We start from the raw sequence: 18001 nt of genomic DNA on the forward strand, positions 1-18001 counted from the left end.
TGAACCAAACTGTAAACCCTGTGTATGACAGAAACCATTTCAAGCCAGGGGGGTGCAGCAGCCGCCCACCTCAAGCACCCCTAATTCCAGCACCTGTGCTTTGTACTGTTTCAAAGTATCTGTGTCATCTGGAAAGCTTGTCTCTCTCCCCAGCAGAAGCTGGTCCAATAAAATATATTCCCTCTCCCCTCATCTTTCTAATATCGCGGGACTGACCCGGTTACAACAACACTGCCTGCAAAAAGAACAGGAGGACTTGTGGCACCTTAGAGACTAACACATTTATTTGAGCATAAGCTGTCATGGGCTACAGCTCACTGCATCGGATGCATGCAGAATCCCTTGTCAGCGTGTATGTCTGCATGAAGCCTATAGCAAGTCGCTGAGACTTAGGAGCGATTCTGGCTGCCTGACTGGGCCTGTTTTTTTGTTTTTTGTGGTATGCCACTGTAACTGCATTTCACACCTTTACGTTGTTTACTTTTACACTGTTTTTATTCCTTTTAGCACTTTGTCATTGACCCGTGTTAACACTGTGCAGCTGGATGGCGGTGTGCTGTTTCATGTCTAGTTTAATAGTCTGTAATTATTGAAAATACATACAGTTGCTGGGAACGTCAAGAGACACGTTAGGACCCCCCCACACACACACTGCACACCAGCCTTTGCTGTCACTCCTAGTGTAACACTTCCTGGTTGCACTGTACTATCACAACTTAGTTTTCCAGTGGTCAGTGGTTGCTCTCTGTTATGAAAAAAAGAAACCAGTTTATTCTGTGGGCTCACAGGAATTAAAGATTGAATGTAACTAGGTAGTTTTGAAATCCCACTAGCTGCCTAAATTAATACCTTTAACAAAACTGGCCTTAAGGGCACAAAGTCATACTGTAATTTTTTGCTAAATACAGATATTCAACCCAAGATAGACTGACAAGGACAAGCATTCAAAAATCATTAGTTATTCACCCAAAAGTCATTACATTAAAAAAAATTTTTTTTTAATTTGCTATGTTAGTTTCTGAGCTTTTAGGGTTCAGCCCTCTCAAAGAATCCTATACCTAAAATGCTTGTACATTCCTGTAGCATTCAGTTTGATCTTTTGGTAACATGTGATTTCCCCCCTCCCCTACTCCCTTCTGTAATTGAAAATGTATTAAATCTCCTTATTTCTGTAAGTCATCCCCCATCCTGCAAACACTGAAGTGTACAGTTCAGGCTCCCACTAACATCTCAGTCCCCATGGGCCTGGATGGGGACTGAACTGAGCTCCCTGGGGTCCCTGATTCAGGGCAGTGTAACACAACAGTAAATAGGGAATGGGTGGAAAGTTTTTGGACAACAGTGTCTGAAGGCATCATGCTGTTCATGGGCACTTAGGAGACCTTGCTCTTCAGAGAGGCTATTGACGAGATCTGACACAGGTTAATGGCCTATTCTCCACTTCCAATCCTCCACTTGGGCCCTGGCTTGTCCAGCTCTGTCTGCTCGGTTTCCCCCCATCCTGAAAAACCTACCCTTAACCTTGCTTGTCTCTCCACCTACCCCACTGTCTCCCTCCACCCTCTGGCCGCATAGAGGACTGGCCATTGCCTTCCTCCCCTCTATTTACCCTTGGACCCAGCCAATGAGGTCTCCACCGGAACTGCTCTTCCCAAAATCTCCAGAGACTTGTCTAAATCTCAGAGCCTTCACTTTGTCCTCATCCACCTTGACTTCTCCACTACCCTTGATTGCTCTCTACGATTCTATTTACCCCTTGATTTCATACCCTCTTTCCTGGTTTTCATCTTACCTTTGTGACCAGTCCTCATGTGCTTTTTGTCCACTCCTCTTCTAGAGGTTCCTCAGGGCTCTAAATAGCATCCAGCCCGTCTAGCTACCCAGTGAGCGGTGTCTTGCATTCCTCACTGTAGTGTGCAAGCACATCCAAATAGCAATCTTCCCAATGAACAAAATAATTCTACACACCCAGTTAGAAACAGAAGACCTAACATCTAGCACATGTACATAATGTAACGCTAACTTTCACACACGAGGTCTGAGCCATGGTCTTTACGTGAGAGTAGCAATTGTCGTATCTGTTGGCATGCTGAGAAAGTGTGTGTGTAATCACTGTGCCACAAGCCACGCTCAGGAATTTGTTTTAGTTCTCCACCCAGAGAACGGTAGGGTGGTATGGTAGAGACTGCTATATTAAGTTACCGTACGCTTTCCATTACCATTCTTGAGACTGCTTTTTGAAGACCTCTAGTTCCTCCACGATATGCGGCAGGACTCCATAGTTCAGCAAGAGGGACATACTGGGGTCAGGGAAAAGCCTTTTGCCGGCCCCATGTAACTCAGTTCAGATCTGGCAATTAGGAGCAGCTGGAAATTCTCATTTCCCATCTGTGGTTTGCTGACTGCAGCCTGCTGTCAAAAACCCTGAACATTCAATGAGTACTTCACAAGCACCAGCCCACACGGCTCTTTTCCAGTCAGGACACAGACAAAATGGCTCCTCAGCCACTTAGCTACCCGTGGGGTTCAGGAACAGTGCACCAGACGGGGGACTACGGTTTCACAGCTCATGTCTTCTGACTGCATCGGTAATTATTTATTCCTGAACTTTCCTACTCAGTGGTCTTGGCCTAGCGTAAACCTGAGGTAACGTCTGTGGCTCGTAGCCCTCACACTTGGCCACGGTGGGAACAGACCCCAGGTGATTAATATGGGCGAGACAACCACTTAGCTGTGGCAGCATCTTTCTGAGAGGTAGTGTGGCTACAGACCCAGCTTCGCTGTCTTTAAAACAAGGCTCCTCCTGCCGCTGTACCTCGCTGTTTCAGCGTGCTAGACGCTCCCCCGTGGCTGGGCCACCGAGAGTAACAGCCGACACGCGCCGGCAGCTACTACACCTAATCTTTCACTCACGTGGGCAGGGGCTCTGCTGCCACACTGAAGGGCCTGGGTTTAATCAGGATCATGGTGGGGTGAGGGCGTTAGAGTTTCTTTTAAAAGACCCTTGGAAATTATATACAAAAAACTGCTCCGTTCAGAATGTGGAGCAAAGGCCAGCACTCAAAAGTCAGGAAATGCCAAATTTACAACTCTGCCCTGCAGTGATCTCATGGCAGGAAAAAAACCCTACTGTCACCATAAAAATCAGTTTAGTCTAACCTGGAACCTCAGTCACGAAAAAGCTTAGTCACAATGGCAGTTATTGAATGGCCTGACTTGGGGGCAGAGTCCAGGTTGTTTGGGTGCCTTCCCAGAGCATTACAAGTTAGGATTTCTTTCAACTGCAGCCTCATCTCTGAGTTTCCTGGGTGCATGGTGCTTGGGTTAGTATGAATTACAACCTCCCGGTTTACTCTTACGTTACTAATACGCCCAGCCTTCACTCCATTTCAAGGAGGTTGTGTGTCTTGGAACGTCCTCGCTTTATTAAAAATTCCACACACAAGCCCTACCCAAGAAACCCCAAGAGCATGCTCCCAAGGGACACAGAGCAGACCTTCAAATCATTGGCAACCAACCCTAAACCTTTTTCCCCCCCCAGATGTTCACTTGTCAGGTCAGGTGCAGCAGAACACGTGGAAGAGGCTGGCATTGAATCTGTGGTTGGCTGATTGGCTTTCAGAGGGCTGTGTTAGCGAGTCAGCCTTTGCCATCTGGCCTGGGCACCCAGTTTGTTTCTTTAACTTATAATCAAGCCATTTCTGCTTGTGTGAAGTCACTTACAACTGGGAACGACATACACCATGCATGTCTCAGCCCCTCCCCTGGGTTGTTCTCCTTTAAGCACCCAGTGCCTAGAAGCAGACTCACGACCACCCAATCTGTGCACAAATGATACATTTATTGAAAGAGTATTTTTTAATACAAAAGAAAGCTCTGTACATAGTACTGTGATTACTTCCACATCCTTCCAGAAACACAACCCTGGAAACGTTTAAAAAAAACAAAAACAAAACAAAACCCCACAACCACCACACACACGGACGCACGCACACAACCAAGCACACGCTTGCACACACAAACCCCAAAACAATCAATAAAAGGAACTAAAAAGGTCACCACACAATAAATGCCATTTCATCCCTGATACACAAGTGTTCTGACAAGTCCGCACTTTAAATAAAATGCAACATTAGCGTTTAACCTGCATTTCCTTTGGAGGGCAGGGGGAGCATTTCCTGACCTTGCACGGGGGCTTTAATCCAACTCATTCCAGCTCTGGCCAGGGGGTCAGTTTCACAGCACCAGCCCGAGAAAAACAGGGGGGAAAGGCCAGACAACAGCTCCAGACTCCCTCCCTGCCCTGGGCTGACTCCTGGTTAGCAACACCAGGGGGAAGTTGCTGCCTGGAAAAGTGGCCCTGTACCACAGAGAGACCTGGGCATATCGTCCTAAACCATGGCTGGGCTCTGCGTCCTCCCCCCCCCACCCCCCGTTACACGGCCCCACAATGGGTCAGGCGCTGCTTGGAACCAGGAGCTGCGCAGACAGAGGGGAGTGGAGAGCCTGGCTCGGAGGAAAGGCTCCGGGGAGCTCCCCAGCGCTAAGAGGAATGACTGGTCCTAGCATGTCCACACTCCCCAGGGGACCTGCCCTGCTCACCAGGGAACAGCACGAGGAGAGAGCTAGCGAGAGGCCGACCCCACTCCTCAAAGCGGCAGGCGAGAGGGAGAGAGAGCCATATCTGCCAGTGTTACCGGGAGGGGTGCCAGGGGCAGAGAACGGCCCCGGGGGCACAGGAGAGCCAGCAGCCTGAAACTCCGGCGTCTCGCCCACCCAGGCCTGGGTGCTGGCCTCTTGCCCAGCTCAGGGAGAATTAAGGCTTCACAGGGACATTGGAAACTTCTCCCGAAGCGGTCTCAAAACACATTGCTGGAGGCACTTGTTTCCCAGACTGACAGCAGCTTTAGGGAATGGGGTGCCAAGGGCAGACAGCCCCTTAGGCCCTGTCCCCTCCTCAGCTCTGAGGGCACCGTTCCAATTCCAGCTGTGCAGCGAGGCATACCCCAGCCGACACCAGACAGGGCCCTCAAGGGCTGGGGCGCCTCACACCAGCCTCTCCCCTTTTCCCCCACTGGGGTGTGAACTCTCTGCCCCATCCTCCCCCACCCCCCTGCACCCATCTCAGCAGGAGCCAGCCCGGCAGCCCCTCCCTGCTCCCTGGGGACCAGAGGCTAGACTGTTGCCCACCACGCAGGCCACGCCAGGGCAGTAGCGCGGCCAGACTGGTACAAAGGACGCAGGCGCGCTCAGAACCGGCAGGAATGGCTGAGCTGGCCCCCATTCAACGCCTAGCACCTGTGGGCATGTCGGGGGGGGGGGGGGGGGCAGCTTAAACGCTAATGCTGGAGGAACCATGTCCAAGGTTACAATACATATTAAAAAGCAAGGCCCCTTCCTGTCCCTACCCCCCACCCCCACCGTGGTACAAACCCCATGAAAACTGTACAGGAGCTGGACTTTAATTCCTTGGAGAATTACATAAATACTGAGTTTAACACTTAGAAAAATAAAGTCTTTTTTTTTTTCAAGGCTTCTTGTCTTTAATTTAAAAAAGTTACAGTAGCGGCTTCGTTCCCGAAGGAGTCAGCAGCCTCCTCTTGCCCCAAAGAGCCACTCACTGCAACCTACGTTCTCTGCTCCCCAGCAGGACAGGACGCTCCCTCCGAGCGAAGCCGCCCCCCTCCTGCGGCATCCACACCACCCAAGCACCTTCCTCTGGGGCACCCCATATCCCCTCCTGGAGGCCTGAAGGAATCCGCGCCGCCCCCTTTTTGCCTCCTGGGCCAGGCTGTGCAGCAGCTCCAGGGCCCTGCAGTTTTTCCCTTTAACGTTTCAGTTGGTTTCTCCATCTCCCGTTGAAATGGTGCTTTGGAAAGCACTAACCACAGCAGGAACGGTGCCCGGCCACAGACAGCGCCCCCGGCCGAAGCCAGGCAGCACTGCGGTGCACAGACAGCAATCCTGCCAACACATCCCTGGGTCTTCCCAGCCCTGGCACCCGAAAGAGAGCACATGCTGGCCCCCGGCTGAGCCAGCAGAGATGATTTACGTCCACGGGCTGCAGGGCTTTCTGAGAAGGAAGGGCAGGGACTCACGCCCAGGTTACCTTGCTCCCAGGCAGCTCGCTAGTGTCCAGAGGGCACAAAAGCAACTGCCTTGGCCAGGTGGAACAAGAGACATTTATCATGGGAAATGCAAACCGCCATTTGCTTCCAGCTCGGTTCCTCCCAGCATCAACCCCAAGCAACCTCCGGCCCCACTCCTCGGGGACGGTGCTGGGACAGCGCCCCGGCCCCCGGGGACCCCCGCCAGGCCAAGGAGGCACTGCACGGGGCCGGTGGGGCTGTAGTGACTGAGCCAAGGGCTCACTTTCCTGTGTCCCCGCAGTGCCAGGGCTACACGCAAGGGCAGTATCTTGCCCACGGCCTGGCACTGTCACCGCTGGGGGGCTTTCTGCCACGCAGGCTGGGCCTGGGGCTGCCACCTGGGCCAGAGAAGGTCCTGGCCAGCCCACCCTGCCAGCAGGAGAGCAGCTGGGGAAGATGCTGATGCCCCTGCATCCCTCTTGGCAGGGGGAGCAGGCTCAGCCTGGGGCACCCCCTGGAGCAGCTTGCCGTCTGCAGGAGGGAGCCTGCTGCTGGGCCATGCTGAAGGCAAGCTGCCTGGACCTGCCCTACCCCTCCCTGGCACATGGGCAGAGGGGAGCGAGAACTGGACCTGGGAAGAGAGCTCCTTTGGTGGGGGCTGCTCCCGTCACGTCGCTGGGCCAGTGCCCAGCTTGGTGCTAATACTCCCGGCAAACAGCAGCTGGAGATGCCCGGTTGGACAGCAAGGAGCCGGGGCAGACAGCAGGCTGTTTATTGACATGGCGGGGCGAGCCCTCCCCTCGAGAGGCGAGTTTCTTTGGCTGGAGTGAGAAAAGCACAGGAAACGCAGCGTCCGAACGCAGCCCAGCCCCGGCTCAGTTCCACCCCGTGCCCTGTGTGTGCGTGCGTGTGTGTGTGTGAAGGAAACGTGAAAAGGCAACAATAAATAAGTGACGCAGTCCGTACGAGAGGGAATCGCTGCCGATCCTGGGGCCGGCGAGACGCTCCGCAGCCCACGGGCCAGAGACGGCACCCGGCGGGCAGCAGCTGCCGCAGTTCCCAGGCCGGGGCACCACAGGGCCTCTCAGTCACTCTTGGCGCTGTGTGACGTGTCCAAGTTCACCACCTGCAGCTCTGTCAAGTTACTGCTGCTGCTGCTGGACTGCTGGCCAATGACGGCCATCTGGAGAGAGAAGGGAGGAGAGCACCGGGGAGCGTCACGGGGCCTGCGGCTCTAGGGCCACCCCAGAATGCAGCCAGGGCCCTGGGGGACAGGCCAACCCGGAGAGCCAGCCTGCCAGCTCCACCCACTGCACAGGGGGCCAATGCCAGGCCTCCCCAGTCGGCAGAGCAATGCTTCGGGGCTGGGATGGGGAACCCTGGCTGCGAACAGTGGGGAGAAAGAGCAACTCCCCCACCCCTGCTGCCACCAAGCGGCCCAAGCTGCGGTCCTCTGCCTCCGCGGCCTGGCCAGTCTCCCCCACAGGCTGGGGGCGCTGCAGAGCAGAGGCTGACTGCGTTCAGAGCACCTGCCGTCCCAGGGTCAGAGCTCACCAGGCACAGTGCCTTCTCTCATGTCCTCCCTCCAGCAGGGCAGGGCAGGGCTGGGACACCCCATTACCAGTGACCCCTGGGGATCCCTGCGGCCAAGGGGGAGGGGAAGCAGCCTGCACGCATCCGCAGGGCTGGTGTGGGGGAGAGGCCGGGTGGGAGGTGCGGGCGAGGTACCCACCGAACTGCTCTGTGCCTACCTGGTGAAGCTGGACGGCTGAGACCGGAATCTGAACGGTGCCCGATGGGGCCGTCAGGAACACCTGGGGGACAGCACCTGCCACACAGAGACAGCGCTTAGATCCTCCGCCCCAGGATGCCGTGGCAGGCTGGGCCACATGGAATACCAGCCGTCGAGCCTTTGAGAGGCGGTTCGGCCACGCGCACCGGCTGTGTCACCCCGCTCCACACCAGACCAAGTGGCCACAACACGCAGGCCAGCTCAGCGGGGCTTCCTGCTGCTCTCCATCGCCAAGGCAACACAAAGGAGCCAGTGTCCACCCCAAGTCGCCTGTGCCCCCCCATACTCTCTTCCCTCCTGTTTCTCACCTCCCCCTACGTGCACCCCCAAATCCCCTCTCCTTTCCTGTTCCCCATGTCACCTGCGCACCCTCCCTGAATCCCCTTCCCACCCCCAAATGCGCTCCCCAAAATCCCTCTCCCTCCTGCCCTCACATGCACCCCCCAAATGCTCCTCCTGTGCCACGGCATGCATCCCTCAAGTCTCCCTCCCCCTCCTGCCTGCCCCCCATGTTCTTCCCAAATCCCGCTCCTGCCCCCCGCGTTCCCACCCCCACCTCCCATCCTTGGTGAGCAGGTCTGGGGCAATGGGTCGGTTTTGACAAAGTCTCTTAGGGCTGAGGGTCAGTTTTTGCTGTTGCTCTGCCTGCCTGAACATTGCTCCTGCGGCAGAGGCTGAGGTAAAAAATCTTCACCCAACCCCACTCAACAGCTGCCCTCTTTCAAAATGGCTGCCCTCCCCAACCCTTCTCAATGGCCCTGGGGTCACAGGTGGCTCTTGGCACAACCAGGCCCCACTGCTAGGGAAGAGGGCGATCCCGCTGCTGCCAGCAGGCAGAGAGGAACAGGGCAATGGAGACAGGGGCCATGTTTGCTAAGGGCAGCCTGCCTCCCCGTGGGAGCAATGGGGAAGGTGGCCATTTTTAAAAAGGGCAGTTCTTGGTGTGTCTCTGCAGGGCACCCTTTGGTTGGGACGCATACAAGGAAACGGCCCATTCACCGTCCATGTGTCTCTGCAGGAAACGCCTGTTGCCCAGCCCTGCCAAGCCGCACATAGCCAGACAATGCCCGCCTAGAGGATCATCCGGAGATGCTGCTTTATGGTCCTGCTTTTTAATTCATTTAAACCCAGAATCAAGTGACCGCATTTCCCAGAAAGTTCTCAGGAACGCCCCTCTGTGCCCCAGGGCGGGGGCTGGATGCACGGTTGGGGGGTGGGGGGCCATGCACAAGGGAAGCTGAGCGTACCACGGGGAGCAACCCTCTTACCCTGATCCTGGACCTGCCCATGGGAGACCTGCATCGCCGAGGATGCCTGGGAGAAGGCATTGAGGACGGTCAGCCCCCCGTCCGCCAGGCCTGAGGTGGGCGCATACATCACGGCGTGAGGGCTGGGGTACATCATGTGGCCTCCCACCGTGGTTGGCACAGACGAAGTCATGATCGTTGCTGGCAGCGTCACTGGCAGGAAAACAGAGCAAGCGCTAGTCAGCTGAACGGGAGAGGAGACCACGAACTGCAGCCCCCCCCACACTGTCCCCACAGGGCCCCCACACTGCACTGCACCCGCAGTGTCCCTCCACAGCACTCCTTAGGCAGGACAAGCACTGCACCCCAGAGCCCCCACGTCCCCTGCCCCAGCAGGGCCTACCCCGCACCCCTGGAGTAGCTGGCCCATGAGGATTCATGCCCAGCTATGAATTGCCTGCATTAGATTTCAGGGATTTCTAAAAGACTTCACAATCTGCTCCTGCTGTCACTCCGGAGCAGAGGGCAGGTTGGCTGGGTGCATCAGTCGGGCGTTCCCAGGCTGGGATTTCTTCTACGTGTGACCTTCGCTTGGTGTTTGCGGGTTTGGGGATCCTGGATTCCAGGGCCAGGAGGGCCTATTGGGATCACCTTGTCTGACCCCCTGGAAAGCACAGGCCAGAGACCGGCCCCAATCATTCCCGGAGCAGAGCTTTTAGAAAAACACCCAAACTTGACTGAAGAATCACTAGTGCTGGGGAATCTAGCACGACCCTGGGTGAGTCGTTCACCTCATTTCCAGTCTGAATTTGTCTAGCTTCAACTTCCAGCCATCGGATCATGTTAGATCTTTGCCTGCTAGGCTGAAGAGCACTGTTAAATATTTGTTCCCCGTGAAGATTCTTGTAGATTATCATCAAGTCACCCCTTAACTTTCTCTTTAAGCTAAACAGATTGAGCTCCTTGAGTCTATCACTCTAAGGCAGGTTTTCTAATCCTTTAATCATTCTTGTGGCTCTTCTCTGACCCTCCCCAATTTATCAAATCCTTACTGAACTGTAGGCACCAGAACTGGACATCGGATTCCAGCAGTGGTCACACCAGTGCCAGACAGAGATAAAACAACCTCTCTGCTCCTACACAGGATTCCCCTCTATGCATCCCCGGCTCCCGTTTGCTCTTTTGGCCAGAGCGTCACTCAAGGAGTTCATGGTCAGCTGACTACCCACCCCCACATCTTTTTCAGAGTCTCAGCTTCCCAGAATAGAGGCCCCTATCCTGGAAGTGTGGCCTGCATTCTTTATTCCCAGAGATATGCATTTAGTATTAGCCGTATTAAAACACATACAGTTTGCTGCCGCCCAGCTTACCAAGCGATCCAGATTATGCCGAATCAGTGACCTTCCTTTTCATTATTTACCCCTCCCCCAAGCTTTGTGTTATCTGCAGACTCTATCAGGACTGATTTTATGTTTTCTTCCAGGTCATGGATAAAAATGTTAAATAACCTAGGGCCAAGAACCAATCCCTGTGGGCCACACTGGAACCACACCCACTCGAGGAGTCCCTGTTTACAGTTATTTTTGTGACCTATCAGTTAGCCAGTTTTTAGTCCATGTCATGTATGCCATGTTCATTTTATATCCTTCTCGGTTTTTTAATCAAAATGACATGTGATACCAAGTCAACCCCCTGACAGAAGTCTATGTACATTATGTCAACACGATTACATTTATCAGTCAAACTTGAAATCTTTTTTATATATATATAAAGGTATCAAGTTAGTTTGACAGGATCTACTTTCCATAACCCATGCTGATGTGCACTAATCACATTACCCTCCTTTAGTTCTTTATTAATCATATCAGCTGCTCCATTATCTTGCTCGGAATAGACGTCAGGCTGACAGGCCTATAATTATCAGGGTCATCCCATTTACCCTTATTAAAAACTGGCACAACATTAACTTTCTTCCAGTCTTCTGCAAATTTCGCAGAGCTGCAAGACTTATTGGAAATTAACATTAATAGTCCAGCAAGCTTCTCTGCCAGCTCTTTTAAAACTCTTGAATGCAAGTTATCTGGACCTGCTGATTTCAAAATGTCTTGAGTTTAGTAGTTTTTTTATTTAATACCTCCAGAGATACCAGTGAAATGGAAAGTGTGTTATCCCTAGATGATGAGACTATATCATCTGTTTATTCCCCAAATACTGAACAAATATTTATTGAGCACTTCTGGCTTCTGTGTTATTTTTTGATAACTGTACCATTTCCATCTAGTAACGGACCAATACCATTATCAGGATTCCTTTTGTTTCTAATATATTTTAAAAACTCCTTCTTATTGTCCTTATCTCTGCTACAGATTTCTGCAGCCCTTTGCTTCCCTTAACAATTTTTTATAATTCCTAATTTACATACATTTCTATCAACTTCCCCTTTCTTCCACTTACTTTTCATATAAATAAAAATATACACGTGATGTTGCATTCCATATGTTTTATGGAAATATGCTGATGAGTGTAAATAGGATGTAACTGGAATATGCTTTATGCAAAAAGTCTCTTGTAAGGTATCATAACAAAGGTTATAACCTACTGACTATGTTCCTCCTACTTGTAAGCATGTATCATTCATGTATCTGAAGCTAGAAATATGAAGTATAACTCTGAGATCCTATTGTAATTATGCAAAGTGTAGGCCATTAATGGTGGTTTAGAATCGTGATGGCTCCCACTGACTAGGACAATTGGTTGTAAATGGTTTATTTACCTGCATATCATAACAAAGGTTATAACCTACTGACTATGTTCCTCCTACTTGTAAGCATGTATCATTCATGTATCTGAAGCTAGAAATATGAAGTATAACTCTGAGATCCTATTGTAATTATGCAAAGTGTAGGCCATTAATGGTGGTTTAGAATCGTGATGGCTCCCACTGACTAGGACAATTGGTTGTAAATGGTTTATTTACCTGCAAACCTTCCTGTGTACCTGTGGGCCAGCCCATGGGGAATGGAGACTCGCGGTCTTAACGTGACATGTGACCATGGCACAGGATAATAGAATCCATCTTAAATCTGGTACTTTTCCATTTAGCAGGAGGGGTGGGGACCAGGAGAGACAAAAGATTCCTGCCTTGTGCCAAAGCTATAGAAGGGGGTGGAACAGGACAACGGGAGCCGCCAGTCATGAGAAAACCCCTGCTTGCCACCTGAAATGTCTGCTAGATCTAACAGACTGTACCAGGGGAAAGGATTGGGCCCAAACTAGGAAGGAGTCTAGTCTGTGAAAGCAGCTTATTGAAACATCTTTGAGGGTGAGATATTATCTGCAATCGGTGTTTTAAATTTACTCGACTTAGACTTGTTTATTTTTGCTTTATTTTGCTTGGTGCCTTACTTTGTTCTGTCCGGTATTACTTGAAGGGATAGCTCAGTGGTTTGAGCATTGGCCTGCTAAACCCAGGGTTATGAGTTCAATCCTTGAGGGAGCTATTTAGGGATCTGGGGCAAAAATTGGGGATTGGTCCTGCTTTGAGCAGGGGGTTGGACTAAATGATCTCCTGAGGTCCCTTGCAACCCTGATATTCTATGAAACCACTTAAATCCTACTTTTTAATACTTAAAGCACTTTTGTTTATTGATAAACCAAGAGTAAGTGATTAATACCTGGGAGAGCAAACAGCTGTGCATATCTCTCTAGTAGTGATATAGAGGACGGATAATTTACTAATTTACCCTGTATAGGCTTTATACAGAGTAAAATGGATTTATTTGGGGTTTGGATCCCATTGGGAACTGGGTGTCTGGGTGCTGAAGATAGGTGACCTGCTGAGCTGTTTTTAGTTCAAGTCTGCAGCTTTGGGGGCCCAGACCCTGGGTCTGTGTTGCAGCAGGCTGGCATGTCTGTGTTGCAGTAGGCAGGGTACTGAAGTCCCAGGCTGGCAGGGAAAAGGGGCTCAGAAGTAATTTCAGCACATCAGGTGACAGTCCCAAGGGGATCTTTGTGACCGAACGTGTCAAATATAATTAAAAAAAACAAAACAAAAAAACCAGCTGCCTTCATTCCCATCTAAGTCAGATCAGTTTTTTTAACCAGTCTTGCCCTTTTCCCCCGATTGGGGAAAAAACGGTTACTCGCCTTCTTTTAACTGTTGTTCTTCAAGATGTGTTGTTCATGTCCATTCCAATCAGTTGTGTGCATGTCGTGTGCACGACAGCCAGAAGATTTTTCCCCTAGCAGCATCTGTTGGGTCGGTCTAGGTGCCCCCTAGAGTTGCACCTTCATGGCACCCCACATAGGGCCCTGCCGACCCTCCACTTCCTTCTTACTGGCTACTCCGACAGAGGGGTAGGAAGGGGGATACTGGAATGGACGTGAACACCACATCTCGAAGAACAACAGTTACGAGAAGGTGAGTAACCGGTTTTTCTTCAAGGGTTTGTTCATGTCAAATGCAATCAGGTGACTGACTCCCAAACCCAAAATTCAGGAGCTGGGGTCGTCCACCGATTGGAGCACTGCTCTTCCAAAGGTCACAGCGTCTCTGGCCTACTGGGTGATTGCATAATGTGCAGTGAAAGTGTGTATGGAGGACCATGTCACTGCTCTGCAGATTTCCTGGGTGGGAACCTGTGCCAGGAACGCAGTTGAAGAGGCCTGAGCCCTGGTAGAGCGTGCAGTGATCAAAGGAGCAGGCACCCGGTCAAGTTGTAGCACTCCCGGCTGCAGGATGCGATCCATGACAAAATCCATTGAGAGGAGACAGGAAGACCTTTCATTCTGTCCACCACTGCCATGAATAACTGGATGGACTTTCGGAATGGCTTCACTCTCGATATAGAAGGCTAGTGCCCTGCGGACCACCAATGAGTGAAGCTTCTGCTCCCTGACACTGGAATGAGGTTTAGGGTAAAATACAGGAAGGACGATGATGTCCTTGGTTGATGTGAAACTGGGAGACGACCTTCGGGAGGAGAGCAGGATGAGGCCTGAGCTAAACCTTGTCCTTATGGAACACAGCGTAAGGAGGCTCTGATGTTAGCGATAACCTCAGCTAGGAGGGCCCTATCAGAAACGCCACCTTGTATAAGAGATTGAGCCCTTGGTGACATGCTCCCTGCTCTAATGGCGGCCCCATAAGTCTGGATGGGACCTCAATTTGGTCCCAAGACAGGGCTGGCTGTCGGACCTGCAGATATAGCCTGTTGAGACCTTTAGGGAAACGGCTGACCAACAGGTAGGCAAAGACCGACTGTCCCTCTGCGCCTGGATGGAAGGCGGAGATGGCGGCCAAGTGAACTCTTATTGACGACGTAGACGGTCCCTGCTGCTTGAGGTGGAGAAGATAATCCAGTATAAAGTGGCATAAAGGCGAGTGTCGGGGACAAACGGTGCTGCACCAACCAGATTGAAAATCTTCCACTTGGCAAGGTAGGTGGCTCTCCTGGAGGGTTTCCTGCTGCCAAGGAGAACTTGTCTGCCTTGATCAGAGCAAGAAAGCTCCATCAGGTTCAGTCATGGAGCTTCCACGCTGTGAGGTGGAGTGACTCGAGGTTCAGATGTTGGAGACAGCCGTGATCCTGAGTTAGTAAGTCCGGGAAGAGCGGCAGGGTGACTGGGGTTTTCACGGACATTTCCAGGAGTGATGTGTACTAGTGCTGGCGGGTCCAAGCTGGAGCTGTCAATATAACTGAAGCTTCTTCCCTCCGAAACTTGAGGAGCACCTTGTGAACGAGAGGGATAGGCAGAAACGCACACAGGAGATGGTCTCTCCATGGGAGGAGGAACGCGTTCGCGATGGAGCCCAGGCTGTCACTTAGGAAGGAGCAGAATCGCTGACACTTCCTGTTGCATTGTGTGGCGAACAGGTCCATCGGGGGAAAGCCCCACCGATGGAAGATTGAGGTCACGACGTCCGGGTGAAGGGACCACTCGTGGCCGTGGAATGCCCTGCTGAGATGCTCTGCCAGCTTGTTCAGCACTCCAGGGAGGTACGACGCTTGCAGGTGTATCGAGTGCTCTACACAGAAGTCCCACAGCACGAGGGCTTCCTGGCACAGGGGAGAGGAGCGTGCGCCCCCCTGTTCACGGATATAGAACATCGCCGGGGGGTTGTCTGTCCTGACTGATACACATCTCTCTGCTAGGCGGGTCAGAAAGTCTGGCATGCCAGGTGTGCCGCTCTCAGCTTGCTGACACTGATGTGTAGAGCAAGATCCGCCTGAGACCAGAGGCCTCGGGTTCTGAGGTCTCCCAAATGTGTCCCCCAGCCTAAGTCTGATACGTCTGTCACTAGTGAGAGGGACGGCTGAGGGCTGGTGAAGGGGACCCTGCACCTACGACCTGCGGGTCGAGCCACCACAGGAGGGAGTTGAGTACCGGGCGAGGCAGGGTTACAATCCTGTCCAAACTGTCCCAGACTTGCAGATACACTGACGCTAGCCATGACTGAAGGGGTCAAAGTCCGAGTCTGGCATACTGTATTACGTAGGTACATGCAGCTATGTGTCCTAGAAGTTTCAGGCAGTTCCGTGCTGTGGTGGTGGGGAATTGTCTGAGATCTTGAATAATGTAACCCAGGGCTAGAAATCTCGCTTCTGGAAGGAAAGCCCTGGCATGTGTCGAATCCAGTACCACCCCTACAAATCCTATCCTCTGAACCAGGGACAGCTTTAATTTCCCCTCATTCAGTAGCAGTCCCAGTTCATCAAAAGAAGCTCTTATGAAGGCAACTTACCTCTCTACCTGAGCCCTGGATCAGCCAGTCGTCAAGGTACGGAAACACCTGTACCTGCTGCCTGCACAGGAATGCGGCCATGACTGCCAGGCACTTGGTGAATACTCGAGGTGCCGTTGACAGGCCAGTCGGGAGGACTGTGAACTGATAGTGAGTGCTGTTCACCACAAACCTGAGGTATTTTCTGTGGGACAGTTATTATGTGAAAGTACGTGTCCTTCAAGTTGAGGGTGGCATACCAATGAAGGGATGATGGAGGCCGACGAGTTTGAGTTTCTTCACAAACTTGTTGTGTTCTCACAAGCCTAGGATGGGCCTGAGCCCACCCTTGGCTTTCGGTATTAGGAAATACTGGGAATAGAAGCCCTTACCCTTCTAGTCCTGAGGAACCTCTTCCAATGCCCCTACTCAGAGGCGTAAGTATACCTCCTGTGTAAGGAGTTGCTCGTGAGAGGGGTCCCTGAAGAGGGAAGGGGGATGGAAGAGTGGGAGGGCACAGAATTGGACAGAGTATCCCCTTTCTACTGTGTGGCGCACTCAGTGGTCTGAAGTGATACGGGACCATGCACGGTAGAAAGGGGATAGTCGGGAAGAGAAAGTAAGGTGGGGTAGATCCAGTTCTTGATCTGGTACGCTGTCCTTGTGCGCACCTCCAAAAGGCCTGTTTCTGGCCCCCAGAAGGCTTGGTCTGGCCAGAGCCCTGGCCTAAGGATGGGTGTGGCCTCTTCCTGCCACTCTTATTCCTCCTCTGGGAGCCATCCTGTCAGTTTTGCTGATAAAATCACAGAGGAGGTTGCATCCTTAAATGCCTGAGTTGTGTGGTGGATGTGTATACCCAGGGACTTGAGGGTAGCCCTCGAGTCTTTTAAACGGTGCAGTCTTCTGTCTTTTCAGAAAACAATGCCTGATCTTCAAAGGGTAGGTCCTGGATGGTCGGTTGGACTTCATGAGGTAGTCCAGAGACCTGAAGCCAAGAGGACCTCCTCATGGCCACCCCCGTAGCCATGGTACGGGCAGCACCATCCACACCCTCAAGAGCCGCCTGCAAGGAGGGCCTAGAAATGAATTTGCCTTCCTCCACCAAGGCCTTAAATTTGGAACGGGAGTCTGGTGGCATCAGCTCGACAGACTTGGCCATCACTCCGCAGGGGTTAAAGGAGGATCTGCTTACAATGGCCTGTTATTGTGCAATCTGGAGCTGCAGACGACTGGTGGAGTAGACTTTCCTCCTGAATAAGTCAAGCTTTTTGGCCTCCTGGTTTTTAGGGGAGGGTCCCTGGAACCCCTGGCGCTCCCTTTGGTTCACAGCACTCACCACCAGGGAGTTGGGTGGAGGGTGAATGTACAAGTACTCATACCCCTTAGAGGGGACGAAATAGTGTTTTTCATTTCTCCTCGCTGTGGGAGGCAAGGAGGCTGGAGTCTGCCACAAAGCATTTGTGGTTTCATTTATAGTTTTAATAAGTGGCAGCATGATACGCAAGGGTCCAGAGGGGGCGAGGACGTCCACCATGGGATCCGCATCCCCGACCACCTCCTCTGTCTGGATCACCACGTTCTGGGCCACCCTGCACAACAACCGTTGCAGGACCCTACTGCCCTCCAAGGCTGGGACCGTTGACATGCCCGCAACAGCCTCATCTGGGGAGGACGAGGACGAAAACACCGGCGCATGGCCCTGGTCACTGCCCTTGGCACCCAGGGGGTCGCAGTGCTCGTGGGGCTGGTGTGCCGATGGCGCTGGGATCGTCAGTGAGGAGCTCAAAGTGGCAGGCAGGAGTGCGGGATTTGTCGCCGGAGATAGACCCAGTGCCATTTGCTGCAAAGGGGGGACAGATGCCAGTGTGATTGATGCCAATCTGGATCTCGATGCCTGGCTTGGACCCTGGACCTGACGATAGGCCCCGGGAGTTCGAAAGGGCCACTGAGTTGGTGGTTGCCATTGAGGTGGCCACGGCGCCGAAGGGGGCTGGCAGTGTCACCTAGATCTAGACCTCCTGCTGCTGGACCTGTCTGAGTGATAGGACTCTGCCTCAGATTCCAAAAAAGTAGACCACGGAGGAGCGATACTGGCTGGTGCCGAAGAGCGGTGCCAGGCCTCTGGGGACTGATGTGGTTCCCCCCCAAC

General features: G+C 52.4%; 1 protein-coding gene across 2 annotated transcripts in view; it reads right to left on the minus strand.

Annotated features, from left to right (window-relative positions):
- Positions 1–3820: 3820 nt before the first annotated feature.
- The window catches only part of SRF (serum response factor), a 37558-nt gene continuing 23377 nt past the window's right edge, over positions 3821–18001 (minus strand). For both annotated transcript variants that reach the window (XM_048842389.2, XM_048842387.2), the window contains 3 exons: positions 9150–9341; positions 7841–7917; positions 3821–7272 (listed from right to left, as the gene is read on the minus strand). In XM_048842389.2, coding sequence (XP_048698346.2) covers positions 7174–7272; positions 7841–7917; positions 9150–9341 — 368 coding nt within the window. In that variant the 3' untranslated portion in view covers positions 3821–7173. The remainder of the gene's footprint in view (positions 7273–7840; positions 7918–9149; positions 9342–18001) is intronic.

The sequence above is a fragment of the Caretta caretta genome, chromosome 3, assembly GCF_965140235.1.
Source record: "Caretta caretta isolate rCarCar2 chromosome 3, rCarCar1.hap1, whole genome shotgun sequence".
NCBI lineage: Eukaryota > Metazoa > Chordata > Testudines > Cheloniidae > Caretta > Caretta caretta.